The 26,854-nt window shown below is 37.9% G+C and overlaps 1 protein-coding gene across 1 annotated transcript; it reads right to left on the reverse strand.

The window, feature by feature from the left end:
- Positions 1 to 353: 353 nt before the first annotated feature.
- LOC140156436 (solute carrier organic anion transporter family member 5A1-like) lies at positions 354 to 26,343 on the reverse strand. Its single transcript, XM_072179385.1, has 10 exons — positions 25,987 to 26,343; positions 21,428 to 21,739; positions 10,711 to 11,046; positions 9,986 to 10,138; positions 8,785 to 9,004; positions 7,488 to 7,662; positions 5,662 to 5,858; positions 4,849 to 4,913; positions 2,397 to 2,614; positions 354 to 676 (listed from the first exon to the last, which is right to left on the reverse strand). Exons 1-10 carry the CDS (start codon positions 26,324 to 26,326, stop codon positions 599 to 601), a joined length of 2,094 nt encoding a protein of 697 aa, XP_072035486.1. The 5' UTR covers positions 26,327 to 26,343; the 3' UTR covers positions 354 to 598.
- Between the last annotated feature and the right edge of the window lie 511 nt (positions 26,344 to 26,854).

The raw sequence follows: 26,854 nt of genomic DNA on the forward strand, positions 1-26,854 counted from the left end.
TCCCTCGTTATTTAATTCTGCCTTCATTTTTCTTTCCTTTCCTTCTTCTGTCTTTACGGGGTTTTTTTTCTTTGTTATTTCACTTTGTCTTTCTTTGTTTATCTTCCGACCATTTCTTTATTTCTTTCTTTTCCTTCCTTTTATTATGTACTTTTCTTTCTTTCTTTCTTTCTTTCTTTCTTTCTTTCTTTCTTTCTTTCTTTCTTTCTTTCTTTCTTTCTTTCTTTCTTTCTTTCTTTCTTTCTTTCTTTCTTTCTTTCTTTCTTTCTTTCTTTCTTTCTTTCTTTCTTTCTTTCTTTCTTTCTTTTTCTTTCTTTCTTTCTTTCTTTCTTTCTTTCTTTCTTTCTTTCTTTACCTCTGTAATTGTTTCTTTCTTTCTTCTACTCTTTGAGTAGCGTATTAGATTGAATTCCCAAACTCTATTGTGTAATATTCGACATGGCGGGCGAACACGTAGTAGGGGAATGAAATAGTAACACAACACCAGATTACATATTGTTCAGATTTACAGCAACTGTACATCGCCAAATGTTGCAGTGTTTTGTCCATAGTAGAATGAATAGCCTCCATCTGATATCAAGATATCTCTGGGTGATTTCTAGGCAGTGTTCAATACGCCTAATTTAGTGCCGTCGTTCTCATATCCCTGGTTGTCCCAACCATCATTCTGCATATTCTGGAAATAATTAGAGAATAAAGGTATTATTTTAGCCGCTGTCGTGCATCTATCATCTCATATAACACGGGCGACATCATTATTTTAAGTAAAACAACGAGGCGAAGCCGAGTTGTTTTACGCCAAAAATAATGATGTCGCGTGTTATATGAGACGATATATTCTTTATTCTCAGTCTTAAACACTTCAATTCAAATAAATATATTAATCATAAGTATACCATATTTTAATTGAATTAAATCCTACATTTTACAAGGAATTACCCAGGGCTTAGAATCGATCAGTCCTGTTGTTGCTATGCACATCCAATTGGTTCAAATAGCGTATCGCATCGACACGCACGCGCTATGGTGTGTGATATCGTGTCATATCACACGGGTATTAAGAACCAATAAGATTGCAAGAACATTCACAAGTGTTTAAGAATACGATATAATTGGGCTATTCCAGTTGAAATCCACACTACCCCTGTGGATGATGTTGGAAATATATCTTCCACAGAGTATGTTTTTCAAATGTAATTTGTCATTTTGAAACCCATACTCCCCCTGTATAATGGCTTTACCTATAATATAGATATTATCTTTCACAAAATGGAGTGAGTAGCAGGTTACGCAATTGTCTATTCTATTCAAAACTCATACTCCCTCTGTGAAAGATTGTAGCTAAATCATCCACAGGGGTAAGGGACCGTTCACAAACACTTGTTATGGGGGCTGATGCAAAAAGAGGGGGCCTGAAAATCTTGTGGATTTTAAAGGGAACAACTCTACATTTGAATATTGTGACTAGATTAATCGAAATTGGGACAATGTTGGCCATTTGTCTTGAAATACTAGTCAAAGCCTTAACGGTTGTTTCATAGATTATGTTTTTTTATTGTTTAAGGCAAGTAGGGTAGCGGAAGCTATATTTTTCCTATAGGGTCCACAACTTATAAGTTCCCCGTAAAATACTTTTTAAAATAAATCGAAAAATATTTGACGAAATGCAAAGGTGTAAAAAAGTATGGGTAACCTTATTTGTTTTACACATATGGACCAAATTATAGCGTCACACGTCATTGCGTTCAGTCACAATGGTTCATTATGTAAAGAAGACTGAGACCGTTTTAAACAGTGTTAAAAGTTGTATCTGAGTCTATAGGAGTCAGCTCTCAAACAATACAGTAGGCCAGGTCTATCCATGTGTTTGTTAAAGAAAACCTGACAGCTATGGATTCAGGTGCAACTTTTAAAACGGCCTCTTTTCTTACACAATTAACCATTGTGACTGAACCCAATGACGTGTGACGCTATAAATTGGTCCGCATGTGTAAAACAAATATAGGGCTAATACAAACCTTTTGTATTTTTGGACTTATTTTAAAAAGTATTAGGGGGAAACTTTAGGCAATGAACTAAAAAACTTCAGTGTATTTCTTAATATTAAAACATTGATCTATATAGGAAATGATATAATGAGTAAGAAAATCGCAACTATATTTATTTCCTTCTTGGGTCAGGAGCAATAATATATCAAAATTAACGTTTTGGGTGTTTTCCCCCTCCAGGCAGAAATTATGCACATGGGGCGAAAATGACACGCCTTATATCAAGCCTTGGGATTCCCTTTATAGAACGCATACTATTAATTACTCTTGTGTGTCAGCTTCGTTTGTCTCAATATATGAGTGAAAACACCGTTAGGTCAGACAGAAAGAAAGAGAGACATACGGTACCTTATCAGCACTGTTTGCTCGCCGTTTCAAAGCTACAGCAACAACGACCATGCATATTATGAAGAAAATACGCAGTCCAAACAAAGTCCCAAAGTATCCAATACGGTATGCTTCAATATCATACAGCCAACATACACCACGTTCACCACATGAACGTTGCCAAAATATGCATGCCGAGTTGATGATTGCCCCAAAATAGACTGGAGTTGGGAAGGAACCTGTGCGAAATTAAATTAAATTCGGACAGATTTGTTGCAACACTATTAAATACGTGTCATGTCAAAAGGAGACACTTTTGGGCATGATCGTAAATGGAGAAATAGCCAAAAATCTGCCCGGGGAGATTTTTTCACAATTTGGGTTTGTTGCGACTTTGTGATGTTATTACTGTTTAAAATATTGTCTGACAGTTTCAGACCGGGATATAACTCGCATCTTGTATTTTTTGAGACATTTTTCTAGGTAATTCCTACTCTCAACATAGTCAATAATATTTTTAAAGACCGATATCTTAATTTCCAATTTTATAATACCATAACTTACGAACTCAATATCTTCGCTTAGGAATGTCCGATTTCATTGGGAAAAACAGCATTGTGGAGCGAAATATCTCTATATTTAAGATATGTAAAAACCTCAAAATTGATAACCTGCCCAAAAGTGTCTCCTTTTGACATGATACGTCACATTTTTCCTCATTAAGTTACGATTTGATTCACATGGCAATACATAAAGTTTGTTCGGCTTATATAAGGCGGAAATTATTCGGGTTTTCTTACTGTGCGCGTCAACTCATGCTCGCTTCACAGAGTGGTGGTAAACAATATCTTACCCCTAGCCTCATAACTCCATGGCCTACCCATTTTATCTTATTATCAAGCACTTTAAAGTCCCTACTTTAGCGTAGCGAAGAGAAGAGGACGTATCCCCGGGGACGTATGCCTGTCAAATGTTACCCTTCCAGTATCACCCGTCCCTGCACCACTGATATTGGGCTATTCCATTTAAAATCCACATTACCCTGTGGAAGATTTTGGAAATATCTTCCACAGCGGGAGTATGAATTTCAAACGGAATGAACATATTAGCAGCTCCATTTGAATTTCATACACCCCCTGAAAAAGATTAAACCTAAATCTTCTACTGAGGGAGGATGTGTTTCAAATGGAGCTGCTAATTTGTTCATTCAATTTGAAATTCATACTCCCCCTGTGAAAGATATTTCCAACATTTTCCACAGGGGTAGTGTGGGTGTGGATTTTTAGTGGAACAGCCCATTGCAGCGATATCAGTATACTCACGTATATCAGATTTACTCGGGGAGCTAGGACCACTTTCTGTGCACCCCCACAGGACCAAACCAAACCAAATTTTTTAGGTTCCTAAGATGACCCTAACACATAATCAGGATATTCCCAAAAATATAAACTGGCCCCAAGGGGGGTAAAAGGTCATCGAACTTTGCATAGGGTCAAAATTTCAAACTTGCTCAAATTGTCTTGAAAACCATTCCAATGTATTCCCCTAGTCACAAAGATTCAGAAAATGCATAGTTTGACCTATCTAGGATGTACCGTTCTTGAGTTATAACCAAAAAGGTCAAAGGTCACGTTTTTGTCTCAATGGGGTTCGAAAACATCAAAGTGCTCCGATTTTGCCAAAAGAGGTGTCAAAATGTTCGTTTTGATGAAACAAATCAAATAAGGATAGGATTGCACCATCTTGGATATTTCGTTACCTAGGTAATACAGCAAAATAGGTCAAGGTCAATAGGCCTCAATGGTAGGGCCTACTTGAGCTATTTTGCTGTGTTACCTAGGTAACGAAGCATCCAAGATATTACAATCCTATCCTTATTTGATTTGTTTAACTAAAACGAACAATTTGACACCTCTTTTGGCAAAATCGGAGCACTTTGTTGTTTTCGACCCCTATAGAGGCAAAAAATGTGACCTTAGTGACCTTTTTGGTTATAACTCAAGAACAATACGTCCTAGATAGGTCAAACTATACATTTTCTGAATCCTTGTGACTAGGGGAATACATTGGAATGGTTTTTAACACAATTTTTGACCCTATGCAAAGTTCCATGACCTTTTACCCCCCTTGGGGCCAGTTTATATTTTTGGGAACATCCTGATTATGTTTTGGGGTCATCTCAGGAACCTAAAAAAGTTGCTTTGGTTTGGTCCTGTGGGGGTGCACAGAAAGTGGTCCTAGCTCCCCGAGTAATTACTGGAAAAGGTGCACTACGTGTTTACAAATTTAGATTGATTTGAAAAATTGTTGCATAGTAATATCAACGTCAAAATGTATGGTATCATGACCACCATCGCCTCATTTTTGCAAAGCTCCTTTCATTCGTTTTATTTCTTTAAATAAAATATGGAAAGTTCAATCTGAGGCCATATTTTCCAAGATCCCATTAATAATCAAATCATATTGCACTTACCTAGTGCACTTGAGATAACTTGTTTTAAAGCTAAAGCAACAGATCTGTCTTTTTCGTCAACAACTCTAGAAAAACCAAAAAATATACAAACAAAGTCATGAATTATGTGAAATGCCTAAATGCTTTTAAAGAAACATTTACAGCATTAAGTGAAAAGAATATTTTTTCCCATTGAACATGCCAAAGAATCACTCATGCAATATATGCTGCATTCTTGGACCCCACACTAGAAAGTTGGAATTGTCAACCTATGTTATGTCAGCACAGCGAGAAACATGTTTTGCATGATTTGACTGTTATCGTTCTATTTGTCCTTTTTGATAATAAATTTGAGGATTTGTAGTGCATCGATGCCAACCCACAGGCCTCAGCACACTTTACAGATTTTACTTTACAACATTTAGGGACGCAGCTCAATATATATGCGCAGTCTCCTCGTCTATCCACAAATAACCATCGCAACCAGAATCGGTTCCCCAAGTAACGTACACGTATAAACAGATACAATAAGGTAGCTTCTTCCATATCCAGTGGATATTCATGTTAGCGCAATTATTTTAACGAGAATATATGCCAACCACACTGGGGCTCGAACTCAGGACTTCTCGCACTGAAGTCTGCTGCCCATCAACCGCGCTAACTTGACTGCGCGTAACTATTTTGCCAACCTTCCCTTGTCAAAAATGATTTTCGGATGAAAAAGTAATTTCTTTAGATTCCCAAACATTCATTTATATAGATTTCAATGTGTACAAATATAAATTTAATGCCAGTATCGAAACCAAATTGTATTAATCGATCGTCGCCACTCACCGCAAAGTTATGTAAATAAATGGATTAGCTACCATGGTTCCAAAAGCTATACCAAGGAATACCAGAACCAGAAAGGTAGTTAACATCCTATTTGTGTCACAGTCCCCAAAACATTGCCCGGAAGTCGCAGTACCTAATGGGATACTTTCAGTTGCCATGGAAACATCGGGCATGATGCAGTGACAATTGCTGTAAGTCTGAAAAACAAGTCATAAGGGAGACAATCAGATTGAAAACGAGGACAACCTTGTTTTTGTTTTATTAAACGAATCTAATTTAACATCGTCCGATCTAATGTCTCAGCCGCTTGAACTTACCTTTTTTCACGCAATGAGAATAAAATTCTACGGGCGGACGTGTCTTTAAAGTAGGCTCAGCCGGTCGGGCGTTTTGTTTTTGTTTGTTGTTTGTTTTCTGGAGGCTAAGATTAGATTTCAGGTTTTTGCCAGCCTAAAAATCGCTCGGGGCCGTAGAACATTGAAGTTTTTCGTCGTCTAAAGGAAACATTAATTGTCAGTTTGCCGAATCTCTATACTAATAGGCCAACCTAGTGCCCTGCAAGAGATATTATTATTATAATACTATAAATATGCACGAGGGAGTCCACATTGACAGCCATTGTATGCAGACACGGTGTGAATTTGAAATGCCAACACATCTTACTAAGGGGAAATAAGCAACCAAATAACTTTGGTTAATCTTAGAACCATTCTTGCGGTTATTTTGGCCAATAATCTTGCCCGTGATTAGGGTGGACGATAAGCATTCGATGGTAAGGAGGAGTTTGTTTTTTGCTCACATTAAAAGTGATATTGAGTTCAAACTTATTTTTTCATTACGTTTCACTACCTGAAGATAATTGAATAAAAATTGAATTCCCTCCTGAGGTTAGTATCTGTTAATGAATTCGCCAGATCACCAGACTGTCATTATAGCTAGAGGCAGTATATAGCACACATGGGTCAATGAGTTACATAAAAATGACCTTGCGTGGTATTTAGTTCCCAGGAAGTGAGTTTTGCCTGAGGCAATTTGTGGTTAAATGTTGATCCCTCACTATAAGACTTATTAACATCGATTTGGTTGAAAAAGGAGCTAGGTGAGACATGATCAATTCTATTTTGGCAGTGAAACCTAATGTATGATTAGATTAAATACGTGATTTAGTTTATATCTCGCACGTTTGTACAATTTTTTATTTGTAGCCAATTTATACATAGCTAAGATTTGTGATTTTCTCAAAAAGTTGTTTATTCGCGGTGGCCCACCTGTATGCCACTATGTAATGAAGCCGACGAATTAAGCTGCCGGTTGGATATATTTAGGGGAACTGTCATTTTCTTCGGAAGGGGGTGGGTTCGGTCATGAATATACTGGGGGTCATAGAATTTTTACACCAAGATTAGGGGGGTATAGAATTATTACGGGCTGGTGACCCAAAATTTTTGCGAGCTGCGCGCGCATTCTTTTATCTTACTATCGAAATGTATGCACAATCTTTAGTTATATGAGTCCAAATTTTTGCGTGCTTCGCGCGGCTTCTTTACACTTACGATCAAAATTTTAATGCGCTCCAAACACTTTCTTCGCATTAAAAGTTTTGGGACGCTCCGGGCCTTGGTTCTGGCGATGAATAATTTGTCATCAGTCTGTGTAAGCGGGTGGGGTTGGGGTCATACATTTTTTGAGCCGAGATAGGGGGGTAGTAATATAATTTAGCCCGCGATAAGGGGGGTCATAAAAAATTTACTCCGGTCACCGACCTATTCATGACCCCCACCCCTTCTGAAGAAAATGACATCCCCCTATGACCAGGAAAACCTTACGGTATTGGTCTCAGCGAGGAAACCTGGGCCAGTAGAACCGTCTGCAGTGCTAGTAGTACACCCGGCGTGACACGGAGATATATAGGTAAGTCCATCTGAACCACAAACAGGTCGAAATATCTCGGATGGACAACTACAATCAGCGTTACATGAGCCATCTATATGAACTTCATTACTGGAAAAAATACAAACCGTATAGGTTTTAATTTTGTTATAAATTATTGCTAAATTAATAACCAGAGGATGATTTAAGGAAGCCCCATCATGCACTGTAAAAGTGTTATCACTAGAGTTTCAACAGCCACTTTACTTTTCAAATCCCATTGAACTCTGTGCAAAAGATGTTGTTTTAGAATTGCCCGTGTGTCATTATTAGTTGGTCGATTTCAGATCTAAAGTGATGTATGCACGAAGGATCATTCACACCTTCTGTAGATAACATAAAATGTGAAATCGACCAACCTTTCAAAGGTGTTTTTACTGTAAATATATCTGTCCAAATTCAAATTTAACCATGCACGTGTGTATGCAGTGGGCGGGCAGTGGTGTCATGTTCACTCACGCAGCTGTGCTAACCGCAAGACTTGCTGGGAAGTGCTTAAATCATCCTCTGATTAATAACTAGCTGTATAATATTCTGTTCATATTTCGAGGGGTCAGTGACACAAAGACGTAACTCCATTTTGGCCATTATGGGAAAAATGAGTTTAAAGATAATTGTCCACATTGACTTATGTAGTTAAGTCTATGTTTCACTGGACACTGATTTCAATGGGGCGCTAAATGGAGTTACTTCTAGGTGTTTATTGGAAAGTCCTCTTGTTTCTGAAATTGTTGATATCAAAATCTCATTTTTGTAAAAAAAAATGGAATTACGTCTTTGTGTTACTGACCCCTCGATTCGCTTTGTGCTTGCTGTTTCTTCGTTTTTCTTAGGTTTCTGTATTTTTTTCAAGAGAGAGCTACGACCATGATTTATCAGCTCGTGTAGGTAGTCTATGTGTGCACAATGTGTACCGTTAATGCATGTCGCTTTTAATATTACAAGTATATGCCACAAAAAGGTTCCTTTCGGACTAAAATGCCTTAATCATATTAGTGCAGCCTTGGCCATGTTGGCTCAAATATAAATTGCCTGGAAGAAGCGCGCTTGTTTTCTTTTAGTCTCGGTCCAAGCCGGTTTGTGCTCCTTTGTCACCTTAACGGAGCTCAAACCGAGACTAGTGACGAGGGAGTACAACCAGCTGGGACCGAGACCAGCGCTAATAGCATGAATGGCATGTTTGTCTTTACGTACCTGGCAGATCCAGTAACCAATAAATCCGTATAGGGAACATTCACACCCGCTACTCCACGATTGCTGCACCCGATGAAGATAAGTACAAGCATCATTAAGGCGGCACATATATTGCTTACGAGGATTAACACGGCACATCCATAAGATTCGAGCTTGAACTTCCTACAGATGAAAGCCGATGCCGCCTGAGCAATTATAGATGCAACAAAAACTATAGCACCTGTAAAAGAAACACAAATCCCCTCTCAAGAAGTTATACACCTGAACATTGTATCTTTAGAACAATTTAAAAATATTTGAGTTGTTTTTTAAGCATGCTTAAATTTGCGGCAAATGGGGTTAAAGCGCCCTCTTGAATCCTCCGTCAGTAGACTTTGCATTGAAAATACCCATTTCAGCCCATTAAAAAAAGTTCCATTAAAAAGAATCCAATTCAATTGTGATATTAAACTACTCTTAATTTGCACAAAATGCTAATTGACAAGTATAATTATGTATTGTATGTAAAGGAGTCAATTGTGCCAATGAAATCAAATCAGGGAACTGGATCTCCGGGAATTGCGACTGAAAAAGGTCACGATTAACACAAGTGGTATATCATATCTACGATCTGAATTGACATAGGTCAGTATATTTCTCGGCATTTAATAAACGTTTGGTCACATATTATCAATGATAAAATATAAATACAAAAAACATGGTATAGGAACTATTCTATAGTAAATCAGTTACAACAAGTAACGGATGAGGCAATAATTATGAGGATATCAATAACAGACGTGGCTTTTTACTTTCGCAAATAAATAGCCGTTGGTCATGTTGGTGGTACATCATCTCTTCTCAAGTTCGACAAGTTGTGACCTGCAATCCCGAAAAAAGGTTGGCACACTTAATTTGCCTGTCTTTTAGTATATCTCGGTCCCCGCTCCCCCAATTCAATGATGGACCAAGCCATGTTGTCAACAGGTCCGTGAGACCCTCCAACATTGAAAGATAGGGAGTGGGGAAGGGTGAAATATAGAGGGGAGTCTGTACTTCACATATATTGCATGCATCTTTCACTCGCCTCTCCAATTTTGATAGGGCACGCATTTCCATTGTTTAGTGCAAGTGTGCCAACTATTTTTTCCTTGATTGTAGGTCCCGATATTTAACCCTGTGCAGTCTCATCCTCCTGCTCGCTCAGATTTAGGTCACTTACCGAAAATTGGGGCAGCCACTGCTACACTAACAACGAACTGAACTTGAAGAGTCTTAATGAGGAAAGAACCCAGCGCGGCTACAGATGCAATATCCACGAAGGAGCCCACACACAAAAACATCAACGGAACATTGGTGACCATGCGCTTGAGAGCTAAAGTGACAAAACAAAAGCAAAGAGATTTGAACCAAAGAATACTGACTCCGCCATGGAAGGTAAAATATCATAACTCAGGATCGTTTTACAATGCGTCCGACGCTCGGTTAAAGTGCGAGCTTGTTGGAGTTCTACGCCTAGTGCGTTGTGCCAATAACGTGAGCCAAGAAGGTCTCCTGCGCGCTGAAACTTTTTTAAAGCTTAAGCTTAAAGACTGAAATCGTCGTTCGATTCCGGACTTTGCCGATAAATGCCGAAAGTAACCCTTGCATGCTAAACCATTCCTAATTTGCATGAATAGTAGATTGGTTAGGCAAAAAAGTATTTCTCAAAGCTTGCGCGCGCATTTGGAAAAAAAGAAATGCGGATTTTTTTTATTTCAATTTTTTTTTTTTTAGTTTTTTCCGGAAAATTAACATAAAAAAAGTTGGGGGGAAATATATCGTATTTCTCATTTGTTTTCAAACCACTCGTGAGCTTTGACACAAACCTTTTTGGGGTCTTATATGAGGTTTTTCCAGCCCTGGTTGACAAATTTCGAACCGATGATAAATTTCAGGATTATTTACCTTTTGAAACGCCGACAACGTGATGCAGAAACTGCTTGAAGACAGGCCTCTTGTCCTCGTTAGTTTTTTCTGTAACTCCACTACCATTTGACTTTTGACCTGACGACCTCGGCATTTGTTTTGGATAAAAGCACATTGGCAACGATACCAAAATCCATAGGAATGCACATGCTATCAATCCTAGCCACCAGGCTCCTATCCACCGTGGATCAAACTGAGGAATGTCGGGAATGGTTTCCGCGGGAATCCTGTCGAAGTCAACAAAGAAGGATGTCGTCTGCGCGCTAAGCATAAAGCCTGCTGGTGCACCTAAGGATCCAATCACGAACACGATTGCTGAAACAGAAGTGAATGATCAACGGATAAGGTTAGTTTGTGTAATAAAATTAGGTAGTGGCGTAGCGTGGGTCGTCATATGGGGGCATGATTGGGGCACCGTGTCTGATAGGGGCACAAGCCGTTTTCGGTAATTTTCCTATGGGATTTTCTAAATTTTGCAATCGATTGGGGGCACCCCCATGCCCCTATGACGCTACGCCACTGAAATTAGGAGGGGCACAGTGGCGCAGTGGTAAAAACTTCCACACATTTTCCGCTCGATGCCTGGCAGCGCTAACGTGATATACACTTGAGCAAGGCACTTCACCTCACTTGTTTCATTCACACCACTACGGAATAATAGCGAGCTGTTTGGGGCTAATTACAATCTAAGCACTGAGATGAGCTGTTCTTTGGGTTGAACCTTGTAAAAAGCAAAATGAGATTCTTTTGTATCTCAGTGCAGCGGAATAAATTGTTGTAAGTGAGCTGGTCAACGAGAAGTTCACGTTCAATTCCAAACTTGTACTAATTTATTTTAGGTAGTTACAGTTTGACAGAGTACAGGAAATTCTTTACTTGAGATTTGGCCACAGTTTAAATGTACCTTCCATTGTCGTCGTCTGTGGCTTATATAGGCCTACCACTTCCCCCTTTGTAATGTTTGTATAGCGATCAAGGTCAGGAGTCGCAGTCATGACATAAAAAAAAATCGGCACCGAGAGGTCTGGGTGAAACCTGGATATCACCATCTAGAGCTTCACTCTGAACTTTGATAGGTGCTTAAAAATGACAAGACACTATTCTTTGGTTCACCTCAAGTTCGGTACTGACGTCAATGCTTTTTCGCGCTTGCGCTACATGCGTGCCCACAAATCACCCTTAATCAATGAGGTAGAAAGGATAGAGTGCCCTGCTCGCCGAATCTGTGAAGCAGGTTTGGGTAACGGTTTGGGTGCTGTATAAATACACAAAGTTGAACAAATCATTTATTAAAACGCATTAAATTTCCCAGTATACCATTGTTTTTATCAAAAAATTGCTGAATTATAAAGGCAAGCACGCCTGAATCTGGTATATCACCAGTTTTGCCACGCTAAACAACTCTACCACTTTGCGAAATTTCGCCTTCAGTCGCCGTTCCTGTAGAGCCCTCATGGCAACGGGCGAATGAACTAGATTTAGGAGCGTGCTTGCCTTTATTATTCAGCAATTTTTTGATAAAAAAATGGTACACAGTAAAGTTGAATATGCTAAAACAAGTAATTTATTTAATTTTATTAATCCATACATGCTAGAGTAAATTCAATTCCCATTTTAGTTATATTTAGGCACATGCATATTTGCCTACATAGAGTTAAAGAGAGCCCTCAAGGATTATTTTCAGACTTTCTGGTTGGATGGGTTTTCATCTCTAGAGGGGGCTATTATTGATTCTCAGCAGTCTTCATCAGGTGATGAGCTAATTTGCATATTGCCTGGTGGAAAATTTTAAAGTGCCACATGTACACATGTGGCATCTTCATTGGGCAGGCTGCTTGGAAATAGAATCACTTTTGTGAATGCTGTTGGAGTATCAACACCTTGGACAAGTTTGCTGCTGACAAGAAGCAGTTTGTAATTTTCTCATCGGTTACTGCATGGAGATAGAAGATTTTCTTAATTTTTCATCGGTGACTGTGTGGAGATAGAAGATTTTCGAATTTTTTCATCGTTGACTGAGTGGAGATAGAAGATTTTCTGAATTTTGACTGTGTCGGATATCGAGTACGGTGTGGAGAGAGAAGAGATCCTCAGTATCAGTAATTGGAATACTGGTAGGTTGAATTGAAATTTTTTTGTGATACATGGGGAAAGTAAATTATTATCGTTGCATTTCGTTATCACTGCTGTGTAGCCAATTTGAGAGAGAATAGTATGCGTGTTATGGGAGCATGGTACGGTGTTTAGCCGTGGGTGCTTAAATTTTGTTGTATTTTTACGCTTGAGCTATTGGGCAGATGGGGCAGTGGTGAGAGGGCTCCCACATGGGAATCACATGTTTGAATCCTGCTGCAGCACATTTTTTCCTATTCATGCAGAGTCATATTATTTGGGTTAAGTTTCTTCTCTTCGCTCAGGAAGAAGAAGAAAAATAAATAAATAAATAAATAAATAAATAAATAAAAAATGCTATAGTTTATATTGCAAGGGTTTTATGATTGCAATTCATATACTGCTTGTCAGCGAACCAAGGTGGTATTTCTTTGATTTTGTATGACCAAATGGTGTACAAGTTCAATTTTGCTAATGGCTAGCGTGTGTCTCAGTTCATTTGTAGATCCTAGGATGCCGAAAGCAAGACGTGGTCGGAGCTGTCGGTGGGCCAGTGCGACAAGGAAGAAGTTTGGGTCAACAACGGAGACAGATGGCGGAGCCGCAGCTTGAGGAACCATTCCAACTTGTGCGGCAAGGGACTGAAGAAGCTCAGCACCAGTCTCTTCGAGTTGCCAGTCCTCAAAGACGAGTTTCCGAGAGTACAGGACCCCAAGCTCAAAATCCAGGGCCTTCCTGTGGTCTAGGGCAATGTCGCCCAAACAGTAGTGACGGGATGTTAAACCCCACAAATGGTGAGTTCAATTGTATACCTCATTTTGCTTTTGTTAATAATGAAGGAGTTTCTTCGAAACCTGAAGAATCTCGTCAGTAGATTGTCTCCACTTTCTACTGCGTTTTTATAGAGGGTGGGGGAGTTTCTTCGAAACCTGAAGAATCTCGTCAGTAGATTGTCTCCACTTTCTACTGCGTTTTATGGTATTGATTGGTTTTATTGGGCTATTGAATGCTTTGTATGGAGTTTCTTCAAAACCTGAAGAATCTCGTCAGTAGATTGTCTCCACTTTCTACTGCGTTTTATGGTATTGATTGGTTTTATGGGGCTATCGAATGCTTTGTATGGAGTTTCTTCAAATCCTGAAGAATCTCGTCAGTAGATTGTCTCCACTTTCTACTGCGTTTAATGGTATTGGTTGGTTTTATTGTGCTATTGATTGCTTTGAATGGAGTTTCTTCAAAACCTGAAGAATCTCGTCAGTAGATTGTCTCCACTTTCTACTGCGTTTTATGGTATTGAATGGTTTTATTGGGCTATTGAAAGCTTTGTATGGAGTTTCTTAAAACCTGAAGAATCTCGTCAGTAGATTGTCTCCACTTTCTACTGCGTTTTATGGTATTTGTTGGTTTTATTGGGCTATTGATTGCTTTGTATGGAGTTTCTTCAAAACCTGAAGAATCTCGTCAGTAGATTGTCTCCACTTTCTACTGCGTTTTTATAGAGGGTGGTGGAGTTTCTTCAAAACCTGAAGAATCTCGTCAGTAGATTGTCTCCACTTTCTACTGCGTTTTTATTGAGGGTGGTGGAGTTTCTTCAAAACCTGAAGAATCTCGTCAGTAGATTGTCTCCACTTTCTACTGCGTTTTATAGTGGGCTATTGGTTGCCTTCATGCTTTCCTCCCTTTCTACTGCGTTTTTATACCAGGGTTATAAATGCTTGTTGCTTATTTGGAGTATCTTTATTTACTTGGTTGTAAATAACGGTGGATTTAATATATTATATATCAGTAAATGGTTTAAGCATTGATGCCAGATCTTGCTGAATACAAAATGTTCGTTTGCTAGTGTTGGCATTGTTTATTCTTTTGGAGATTTCTAATTATTTAATTGCGGTTAAAAATGCTGTTTTCCAATCCAATCCTCTGTTTGATCCAAAGATGTATCTGTTTAAGATATGCTTAAGATTTGCTTAAGATGAAATTGGTTAAATGTGATTCAGAAGTCAACTTTTGTTTGTCCAGCCTGTATGGTTGGCTTGTACACATTTTTCCAATAATTTGTGTGTTTATTGATTTATATGAAGATAATCAATAATTCCAAATGCTTGCTGCAATTAATTATCTCAATGTATATAATTTGTTTAATTGATATGAATTCTGTTATTATCTCAATATAGTCTTAATTTCTATGAGATTGTGAAATTATTATAAATAAGCTTATGGGTATTAAATGGTCCTCATGATCGTGGGGCAATGCGGAGTCTATTCTTTGCGTTGTTGTGCTTTCCTGCTGTCTCGAGACAATTGGATGTGAAAGTCTTTAGAATGTCTGGTATCTTGGGTATGGATGTCTTCATTAGTAGTAAAGAAGTTGTCGTAGAGGTTATCTGGTAGCATTTTGTAATGAAGTTTATGCATAAAAATTGCTGTTTGAAATTTGAACATGATGGATTTTAAGGGCATTTAATTGGACGAAAAGTGGGTCAGTGGTAGGAGAAAAAGAGAATCCAGATTGAGTTGTTTTTATCTGCCCAGACAATTGCACAGTAAGTTAAATAGGGAAGGACAATTGTATTTTATAAGGTTTGCAAAGAGGCCTCCGGTAGAAAAGGGCGGACTTCACGTTTAATACCATTATATTTTGACACACTTTTAGTGACGTGTATAGTGTGGGATTTCCAGCTGAGGTTATCATCAATAAGTAGGCCTAGAAATTTGGTAGTATGAACCAGATTTAATTCTGTGTTATCTATCTGTTAGTACTTTTATATTTGTTTCAGATTTATTATTGTATTTATTTCTGAAAGCATGAGTGAACATTTAATTTAAATCAATTTGATATTAAATTAAGCTTAGCATTAATAATGATTCGAGGTGATGGTGATTTTAATGCGAAAAAAGTGTGGGACTTTGGAACAAAGGGGAAGGTCATTAATATATAATAAGAAGAGGAGGGGACCAAGAATTGACCCCTGTGGAACTCTGCAGGTGATATTAGTGAGAGGAGAAACTGCTTCATTCAATACCACACATTGTTTCCAATCACTGAGATAATTTCGAATCCATGTATTGGCCAGACCTCTGATACCATAATGATCGAGTTTGTTCAAAAGGATGTTGTGGTTTAAGGTATCGAATGCCTAATTACTGAGGTCAAGGAAAATGCCTACTACGTGTTGCTTTTTATCAAGGTTTTCGGCAATTTTGCAATAAAGCTCTTAGAATATCATGGGTTGAAATAAAATTTAAAATACGATTATAAATGACTTTTTCAAGAAGTTTGATAGTGATGGTAGAATTGATATAGGCCTATAATTAGAGAAATTGTGACAATCGTATACTTTAAAAAATGGGTGTGACTTTAGCAATTTTTAGTTTTGTGGGCACAATACTGGTTGATATTGAGGAATTAGAGATGTGGGTGAGAGTAACGCTTATTTTGAAGATAATTGATTTTAGAAGATTGGAGCTTATTCCGGCTACACCAGAGCTATGTGTTGTTTTTTGAAGAGAGCTTGATAATTTACTCAATTGATGTTGGGGAAAGGAAGAGTCTTTTGTTGTTTGGAAAGTCATTGAAGGTTGACGGTTGACTGTGTCATTGTTGTTTGTAATGAATGACCATTGACCAATCCACAAGTGCAAGAGCATTTAAAAACCTCTGATGCTATGGGAAAGTACTTGGAAGTTGCCTCCCAATCTAAAAAGATTTTGCCACTTTCAAGAGCATCCATTTCAGTCTCATTCACTTCGAATTGGTGCAGCAACAACTGCTGGGCAAATAGGCATATCGGACCAACCGATTCAGGCAATGGGATATGCATATGTTATATTGCATGGAAGCCTAAATGGGGTGATCTGCAGGAGCTTCTAGTATCTTCAGATGACGTCCCCGACTTGCTTGTCTTTCACCTTGGGTGCAACAATTTGAATTTTATTAGCAGTTCAGGTAAAGCATTTCACTATATGGTGAGCAACCTTTTCTCTTTCTGTGCGGATTTTTTGCCTCCTACCCAACTCATTTGGTCCTGCATATTCCCTCGGAAAATTTGTAGATTTTGTAGATACGATGGGTTGGAAGTTGACGCAAGTGAACAGGAATGCAAAAAATCCCTTCCTCAGGGCAGGTGGCAAGGCCATTGGCCATCCGGAAATCCATCCCTTTGGGTGCAGAATTTGTTTAGGGGCGATAATGTTCATTGGGACACGCTTGGATTAGACTTGTTTGTCAATAACCTGAAAGGTGCCTTGTGAGTTTTTCCACCTTCAACCTTAGGCCTTGGTATTTCCACATTGGATGCTGCGGTAAGCTTACAGACAGTTTGGGCGACATTGGTGGGCCCAAAAAGCGTCTTTTTGGGGTGGGTCAGTTTGTTTATAACAAGTTCATTATTCAGCAAATAAAGTAATAAGGTTAAGCAATGTTCAGGCTCTCCACAAGCACATTGTATCCAGTAAACGGGATAATTTTAAATTCCAATTTGAAATGTTGGAATTTCACAATTCCATCAAAAAGAGACAATCCTCAAGTCACAATCAAAAATTACATAAGTTTGCAATTGCAATAATGCAACAATTAAAGAATAAGAAAGGAATCATCAAGTGCACAAGCACAAATACTGTAATTTCACAATGTTAATCTTAAAGAATAGTAAAACAATCGTCAAGTGCACACGCATGAATTTTATTGATTTTCACACATTGTCTTTTAATGACCAAACCGTGTGCCATGAGCTTGAGTACTTGGCACATGTTGATTGTAGTCTGGTATGATCAGTATGATCATGGTCATCGGAAATAAACTTGCATTCACAAATGGCAATACATTTTGTGTTTTCAGCTTCTTTCTTGAGGTGTCTTATTTAATTATATTTAGGCACATGCATATTTGCCTACATAGAGTTAAAGAGAGCCCTCAAGGATTATTTTCAGACTTTCTGGTTGGATGGGTTTTTATCTCTAGAGGGGGCTATTATTGATTCTCAGCAGTCTTCATCAGGTGATGAGCTAATTTGCATATTGCCTGGTGGAAAATTTTAAAGTGCCACATGTACACATGTGGCATCTTCATTGGGCAGGCTGCTTGGAAATAGAATCACTTTTGTGAATGCTGTTGGAGTATCAACACCTTGGACAAGTTTGCTGCTGACAAGAAGCAGTTTGTAATTTTCCTCCCACCCTCCCATATATTTTCTCTGGGAGGCAGCTATCTTGCCGGCAGTTTGGAGGTAGTGGTTAATTAAATCTGTGTGGTTTGGAGGAGTTCATGTAAAGATGGAGCCATGGATTTGGGTGGTTGGCCTTTTAAAGGCTGAGCTATACTCAGGGAATGTATATACTTCTTATTTCAAGTAATATTTCGGGAGGAATAATGTTCAGTATGGACTAGTTTTATGCAACCCTTGTGTCTACATACTGGGTAAAGCAATGTTATGGAATTGCGACTGCCTTAAATCATATTGTTCCTTTTTACAGGTTATGCTTTAATAAGGTCTTGGAGGATCTAATTAGTCACATGTCTTGAGCCTACGCACTTGGCAAAGCAAAAAGATGGCATTGTGACAGGCCTGAAAGGTCCGTGATGGGCGATTTATATGCAAGCCATGAGCCTTTGTACTTGGCAAAGCAAAACATGGCTTTGTGAAATGCCTTAAATGTAGTCCAGGATGGGCTAATTATATGCAATTATGCCTTGAGCCTGTAGATGTACTTGGCAAAGCAAGATATGGCTTTGTGAAAAGCCTTAAATATAGTCCATGATGGGCTAATTATATGCAATTATGCCTTGAGCCTGTAGATGTACTTGGCAAAGCAAGATATGGCTTTGTGAAATGCCTTAAATGTAGTCCATGATGGGCTAATTATATGCAATTATGCCTTGAGCCTGTAGATGTACTTGGCAAAGCAAGATATGGCTTTGTGAAATGCCTTAAATATAGTCCATGATGGGCTAATTATATGCAATTATGCCTTGAGCCTGTAGATGTACTTGGCAAAGCAAGATATGGCTTTGTGAAATGCCTTAAATGTAGTCCATGATGGGCTAATTATATGCAATTATGCCTTGAGCCTGTAGATGTACTTGGCAATTATTTACATTTACTGGTATAACAAGATGCATGGAAAGTGTACCTATGTAAGGTGTATTCCGTTATGAATGACTATCTACGTTGATATGTACATATTCTAACTATGATGGTTTGCTTTATTCCAGATTGAGAGCTTCAGGAGCAGCGAGTTACGGTCGAGTACGGTGCTCAATAGGATGTCGAGTCAATATTGGAGGGTTGGGATGGGTCAGTTTGTTTATAACAAGTTCATTATTCAGCAAATAAAGTAATAAGGTTAAGCAATGTTCAGGCTCTCCACAAGCACATTGTATCCAGTAAACGGGATAATTTTAAATTCCAATTTGAAATGTTGGAATTTCACAATTCCATCAAAAAGAGACAATCCTCAAGTCACAATCAAAAATTACATAAGTTTGCAATTGCAATAATGCAACAATTAAAGAATAAGAAAGGAATCATCAAGTGCACAAGCACAAATACTGTAATTTCACAATGTTAATCTTAAAGAATAGTAAAACAATCGTCAAATGCACACGCATGAATTTTATTGATTTTCACACATTGTCTTTTAATGACCAAACCGTGTGCCATGAGCTTGAGTACTTGGCACATGTTGATTGTAGTCTGGTATGATCAGTATGATCATGGTCATCGGAAATAAACTTGCATTCACAAATGGCAATACATTTTGTGTTTTCAGCTTCTTTCTTGAGGTGTCTTATTTAATTGCATTTGATGCTGATTTTGTTAGGTCCATTCATTTCATAATGGCTTATTCAGTGTGTGATTGTCAATGAAACGGCAACGTACCAGTTCGAGCTCAGCGATCTATGTTTTTCTACGTCATTGCCCTTAATTGTACGCGTGTGTGAAGGCTCTGCGCGATTTACTTTACGCACGCGATTCGATATTACGACCAGCATATACGCACCAACGTCACTACCGAACTTGATTCGAATATATATCTTCTGTCTGTCCAATTAACTTAGAGACTCGGTTTTTATTATTTATTTGGAAAAATATATGGGTTAAAAAAAGTCATGAAAGAAAATATTCTAGTGGACCTCGGACCTAACAAGATTTTTGGTAACATAATTTAGAAAATGTTTTTCTTCATGTCGACGATAATTCAATTTTGGTCATATTAAAAAATAGAACGGGACCATACAATTATTCCTAATGATTAAAAACTTTTGAAAGGAAAGTCCATTTCAAAGGTAGGGGCGATTAAAATCGAGGTCACGAAGTGGCAAATTATATTGATCAGCAAAATAGGCCGCTGCAACTGATTCACGATTTGAACCAAGTACTTAAGGGCTAATCAAAATTCTGGATGTATTTTTTCAATTTCTATAACACAATATTACAATAACACATAATACATAACACTATACCCTTTTCAACATGATAAATAAAGATATATAATGCGGTATACAGGTAGATCATTTAGAGGTCGTTGTCTCTCAAGGGCAAGCAGAATAGCATTTATTGTATGTCTATTCGCAGTAGAGGTGACGTCATAATCGGATTAACTACCATACATAGCAATAGATGAATACAATTTTTGAATAGATCGCTCTGCACTACCAGCAGATTGCACTAATCACCTGTGTATGTCAGCACACATAGATTGAATACAATACCGCTCTTTTTAAAGATACTAATCTAACAGGTGCGAGTGATCAGCCTTTCTTTGACATCTATGGTTCAATGCATCGGTACCGCGTGAACGTTGTAGTGCAGGGTGATATAGTCAAAATTGTAATCGTCTATTGCTATGGTAGTTAACCCGATTAACTACGTCACCTCTACGGCGATTAGACATACAATAAATGCTATACGCTGGCGAAGTTACGTAATTAATCAGATTAACTACCATAGCAATAGGTACAAACAATTTTGAATATACCGCGCTGCACTACAAGCAGGTTGCACTCATCACCTGTCTTCAATCATATAATAGATTGAATACAATACCGCTCTTTTCAAAGAGACTAATCTTACAGGTGCAAGTGATTAGCATTTCTTTGACATCTACGGTTCAATGCAGAGGTACCGCAAGAACGTAGTAGTGCAGCGCGATATAATCAAAAATTGTTTGTACCTATTGCTATGGTAGTTAGTCCGATTATTACGTAACTTCGCCAGCGTATTCTGCTTGTCCTTGAGTGACAACAATCTACCTGAATACCGTATTGATCGAAAATGGTTTTCCTTCATTTAACTGTTACATCCGTAGGACCTCTACCTTCGAAGTAAAATCATCGAACAGTCCATATACGTATTTGGTAAATGGTAACCAACGTTTCACGGCTCATTTTCAAACTTGCCGTGAGATTGCTTAAATTTCAATAGATGTGTGGTTATAATGTATATCAAATATCTTTGGAACAAGAAATATTCTTAGGTCTGAAAGTCACTAACAACTTTTCTTTCATGACTTTTTTCGAAAACATATATTTAAATAAGTAATAAAAAACAGATCTCTAAGTTAATTGGACAGACAGTAGTCTTACCGGTATATGTAGTAAGATGCTGTTTGCTAACCCCGTCGTCCAGATAGGAAAATATAAGAGGGATAATACACGCCGAGCCGGCACCAGATATAACCCTGCCAATAATCATCAATGCTATAGAGCGTACACGTTCATTATCACTGCCAGCACATGGATTAAAACTAGAAGCATTCATGAAACCAGTAGCGGCACTGCAAAGGCCATTTCCCCTTGGAAACATGTCACTTCCGAAGATAATGGATGCGGGATCTAATGGCTCTGTCACATAGTGAGGCATGCCACTTATCAACAAGCCAATCCCATAGATTGTACCTATATATAGAAATAATAATCAAGGTATTCGTTAGGTATAACATCTTTTTGGCCCTATAGCGCTATTGGTGCCCAAGAGGTACCGATGACACTTTTTATCGTATCCTGAACATTTATACAGTGTATTCGTTTTTATTTAAATGAAAAACAATAACACTATGCAAATGTTAATTATTATGCTTGATACAATGTATTACATCTCCAGGGAGTGATGTTAAGAGTCTTCGGTACCTAATCGGGCACCGATAGTTCTATAGGACCAAATTGGATGTGGTGCCTTACACCAAATAAAAAAGGACATTTGTCTTAGGAGCAAATAAAGACATGAGCGCAAGAAGACCGTAAATCCACTTGGCCCCTCAACATGTATACATTAAAGTTGTGTATAGTTTCGAATAGTTTGGTAATGTTTCATACATGTTCAGGGCCCAAACAAGTCTTTCACAACCTTTCATGATGTTTTCAACCTGGAACATGTATTAAACATTATAAAACCCTAAAAAAACTATACGTAACTTTAGTATATGATCCTGTGCCATATACTGGGGTACACAAAAAGGTGGCTTTGTTACATTTTGATGTGCAGTTTGGATTTCAAAACACTGTCTCTTGAGTATTCCTTCACTTAGAAGATTCAATTAGGTCTTAAATTGAGGCTAATTTATTCTATATTACTCATGTTTTTATCCTGTTTTCAAATATTTTTCAATTATTTTCTTATGACGTTTGGCATGAAATGTGCCAAGGGTGGCTGAGGATTAGGGGAGGAGGATTAGGGGAGGGATTCATATTGTAAATTTGATTTAAAACCCCCTTTAAAAATTTGAATCTAGTATAAAAATGTCTAAATGAACTCCCAGACATCTAAACCAAGTGAATAAATACAAAAGTTCATTTAAAAGACCAATACTTGCTCAGAATGATTGTAAATGTGGAAAAAAGAGGTGGGGTTACATCCTCCCTACTTTGTGATTGTTTTTGCCCGCACTCTCTCATTTTTTAACCGATTTCCATAAAAAAGGTGTCAAAATGCTCAGAAGGATGAACCACTTCAAATGAGATGTGTAGGTAAAATGTATGAACCATTTCATTTTTTTACTATGTAACACAAAGGTACCCGAGGTTGTGACACAGGACCATATACATGTTGAAGGTCAAAGTAGACTAACGGTATTCTTGCGCTCATTGTCAAATGGGAAAAAGACACAGCGGTTTGCCCTCCCCCTTTTTTGAAGTAAAAAGGCTTTGCACTGTTAAAACCCCTCTCTCTTCAAAATTGTATTTTTGACCAACTTTTTTTTTCGGCCACATGGCAAACAACAACAAATCCATTAAACATGGAAACAAATTATGCAGTAAAATACGAATTTTATAAGCACGGTCTCCTGAGACAAAATTCTTTTTCATTCCTCCTATTGGAGAAATTGTTGCTGTGCACTCACAATATAATCGCAAAATCTTTTACGGTCAGTGTTAAAACCCAACCGCCAGTTGAACACCGACTCCCTGGTTGAACCGTTGATTTAACCATACACTTTACAAATTGTGTTCTTTTGTTCAAAGGAAGCCAGATTCATTCGCCGGTTACTACCTGGGTGCAGGCGCTTGGGTTTTAAAGCAACCTCTAACAGCGACAGAAACGTCATGTTACAAACCCCAAAATTAATTCCAAGTTGGTGTCTATTTGGTTCATAATGCATTATATGAGAGGTCAGATGCATGACTGTAATCACCATTTGATGCTTCGAATTGAGTCTAAGTGGCAGACGCTTTTAAAATTGGTAATTATATGATATCGTAACAATTGACGAAGACGTGATTCAGGAACAAGAGGGAAAATATTATATGAGAGGGATGAAGGGCGCCTTCTGGGAGCGGATTGAACAGCTATCACTAAATAAGAAAAGGGGACTCTGATTGCAAGGGACCGGGCCATTAAGATATTACCTAACCGTCTATCACGTGACCATTCCAGCGGCTCAGATGCCTGATGAATTCTGGAGTTTCCATTCCAGACGTAGCGAGTTTGAAAGTTCAAGTAAGATTTGTCAAGTTTCGACTTTATCTACGCTGTAAACTTATATTTAAAAACACACAAACAAAATAACAAACAAACACATAAAGCACTTTACTGTTATTTGGCTATTCCAGTTGAAATCCATACAACCCCTATGGAAGACATGATCTAAATCTCCCAAACAGGGAGTGTGAATTTCAAATGGGGTTACCTGAATGGGTGATTTCATTAAGGTTATAGCAACTATTTTAACCTGTTGTGATTTGTTAGTTCACAGCATCTTGTAAATGGTAGTGAGCTTCGGCAAAATTGCATTAATCATTTCATAGCGAGTGTGTAGAAGAATTTAAATATCACATACTTTTGTAGGTCCTGTGATTCTTGAGTTATGTTGTAAAGAGGGCTGGAAAAAACAACACTTTTGTAAAACTCATATGTGATGCGATCAAGCCAAATCAGTCGGAACTCGGAAATATTGATTTTGAGATATAGCCAAACAAAGGAAATTTTTCCTTTTGTTTCCTCTTGTTTTGGAAACTCTTTAATTGCTCATATCTTTGGAACTGGTTGTTCAATTGCAATGGGGTTTTCTGCGAAATCCAGCTTTGTACATGCTTTTTACTATCCAATAGGATAAATGTATTATTGCCGAGTTCCGACTGACTTTACTTGATCGCATCACATATAACAACAATAAATCAAGCAAGTTTTGAAAGAATGAAATTTTGCAAAACATCAAAGTGTTATTTTTGACTATTGACTTTGACTTAAAATATATTGACTAAAAAAATGAAAGATATTTTGGCTGCTTCGACCAACAATACTGAGTCTACCCTTAAGTATATACGGGATATTAAGACTGTGTCTTCCATAGGGAATGGATTGATTTCAACTGGAGTAACCCATTCTCTGTTTCAGCTACCGTGTCACCTCATGCATATCCTCAGGAGTAGGATTTTGAGGACGGAACCTTGTGTTGATTTGTGTTATTGTACTTTTAAAATAACTATACCGTAGAATTCCGTCTAGAAGCATATATGCCTCTAAATGAGGTTTTTTTAACGAAAGATATGAAAGGCCAATACTCTTCTCAAAAACATTGCAATAGATTGGTCTTACAAATATACATGTTTGTACAGCCGCCTTTATCAGTAATATAGTTGTTCAAACTCCAAATAACGTTTTTGTTGAGAGTGTCTGCCTCTTGTCTCTTGTGTCAAAAAAACCTCGTTTAGAGGCATGCTTGTAGACGGAATTTTACGGTATACTAGCACTGATTCCCCGGGCATTATTCCACTCAGAACGCTAGTCACTAGCCACTCCTCCCTACGTCATACATAAATTCCTACATTTCAATTTCCCTGTAATGAAATTTAATATATATAAATTTATATATATGTTCGGCAGAGGTGGGCCTGGAACCCACGCTATATAATTTTACCGTCTTTTCCAGCTTTTATTTTCACTAAAAAGGCGTAAGTAGAATTTAAATAAATACTCTACCTTTCATACTAATTCAATATTATTGTGAAGTATCAAAATCAAGTTGGATCTGAACGCACGCATTCTAGAATCTCTTGCCGAATGGCGTGGACTGTTGTGGTCACTCGTGGCTAGTGTTATACTCACTAAGTCATTTTAATTAGGCTATGCACCGATCGAATTCGGGGGTTGAAATGAGCGAATTTTCCTCGGCTAAATAAAACACAATAATTTTCATTCTTTCAGTAAAATATCAGAAGAAAACAATAATGCTTGATTCTATATTTTTATTTTAAATCCTGGTGTTAACTTAGGTGTGAAATTTAGTCGCCTGGTTTAAGTGTTCGATTTTTACATGCCTGAACTTCGCCCATGAGCTTTTGTTTTGGCGTCAACTTTTTAGCTTTTAAAAGCAATATAATTTGCTACTGAAAGAAATTTCCCATCTTTCTAAAGCACATCATACTGGGCTATAGCCTTTATGCGTTACGTAATTAAAACGTTCAGACAGATGTATTTCACACCTGCCAAACACATGTCACCCAATTTTGAAAATATACACTTTCATGAATATTGATTGGCAATATTTTCCAATATGTCCGCGCTCTAATCGGAAACAATAGAACAATAAGTCCTGCAGTGCGTTGGTCAGTTGCGTTCTGAGTGATGAAGCATGATTCGACCTATTACTATTATAAATGATGGGATGACATTGGAGCTGAAACAGTTCATACCTTTGTTTACATACCTCCGGCTGCAAGGATTCGTGGTCTGTGAGCATTGTGTGCAAAATATGAAATAAAGAAGATTAGCGACAATTGAACAACATCGTCGATAATCAGCAAAGCACCGGCAGTAGAACTCGAAATCTTGAAAGCTCGTTCGATTGATGAAACTGCGCCACCAAGGTATGTGCTCGCCATAATGTTGAGAGCAAACATGATACCGGCGTGAACGACGAAAACGTTGGGGTGTGCGAGTCGACGAGCCCATGACGGTGAGCAAGGACCACATCCGCAAGACATAGAAGTTGAATCCTGCCCATCCTTTGTGTTTGGGTGCTTTTTATTCTGATTGACTTCGGTCATTTTTCCCAAATGGCTTACCAGCTACCTGTTATATGGGTACGAGAATAACAACATAAATAATATGAACTTCTGTTTAGCAATAAATAAATTTTAATAGTTTTTAATAATACGTCTGGAATAGTAATGAACACACCAACCTTTATAGTGACGTTATCATTTGGCTGTCTACCACCAAAGGATCCGTAAAAAATGTTCAGTATGATATAAATGTCAATGAAGCCTATTAGGCAGGTCCATCCGAGGAAAAAGCTACTGCCTTTTCCTACCAAAACCATACTTGACATGTATGTTACTTTGGATGAAAGAAGTAAAATAAGCCTTTGGGTCACCTCAATTTTTTCCTTAAATCCAGGATGGCGTTCAAACTCCCCAAAATCCACTAAAATCTCTAAAAACTAGAGTCTTACAGTTTTAGAATGTTATGGAACTATTTCATTTTACCTTGGACTTCGGTTAACATAGTCAATCAAAGGGTTCTTATAAATTGCACTTACTGTGTATACGTTTCGATAACCAACTCTGTTATCT

This window comes from Amphiura filiformis, chromosome 7 (assembly GCF_039555335.1).
Source record: "Amphiura filiformis chromosome 7, Afil_fr2py, whole genome shotgun sequence".
Classification (NCBI taxonomy): domain Eukaryota; kingdom Metazoa; phylum Echinodermata; class Ophiuroidea; order Amphilepidida; family Amphiuridae; genus Amphiura; species Amphiura filiformis.

Excerpts from the sequence above, each read along its gene's own strand:
- LOC140156436 (XM_072179385.1), bottom strand. The coding sequence starts at position 26,326 with ATGACCGAAGTCAATCAGAATAAAAAGCACCCAAACACAAAGGATGGG. Across the intron at positions 7,663-8,784 it reads TTGGTTACTGGATCTGCCAG|TAATGAAGTTCATATAGATG; the intron begins GTACGTAAAGAC and ends TATTTTTTCCAG. Across the intron at positions 2,615-4,848 it reads AGTTATCTCAAGTGCACTAG|GTTCCTTCCCAACTCCAGTC; the intron begins GTAAGTGCAATA and ends AATTTCGCACAG.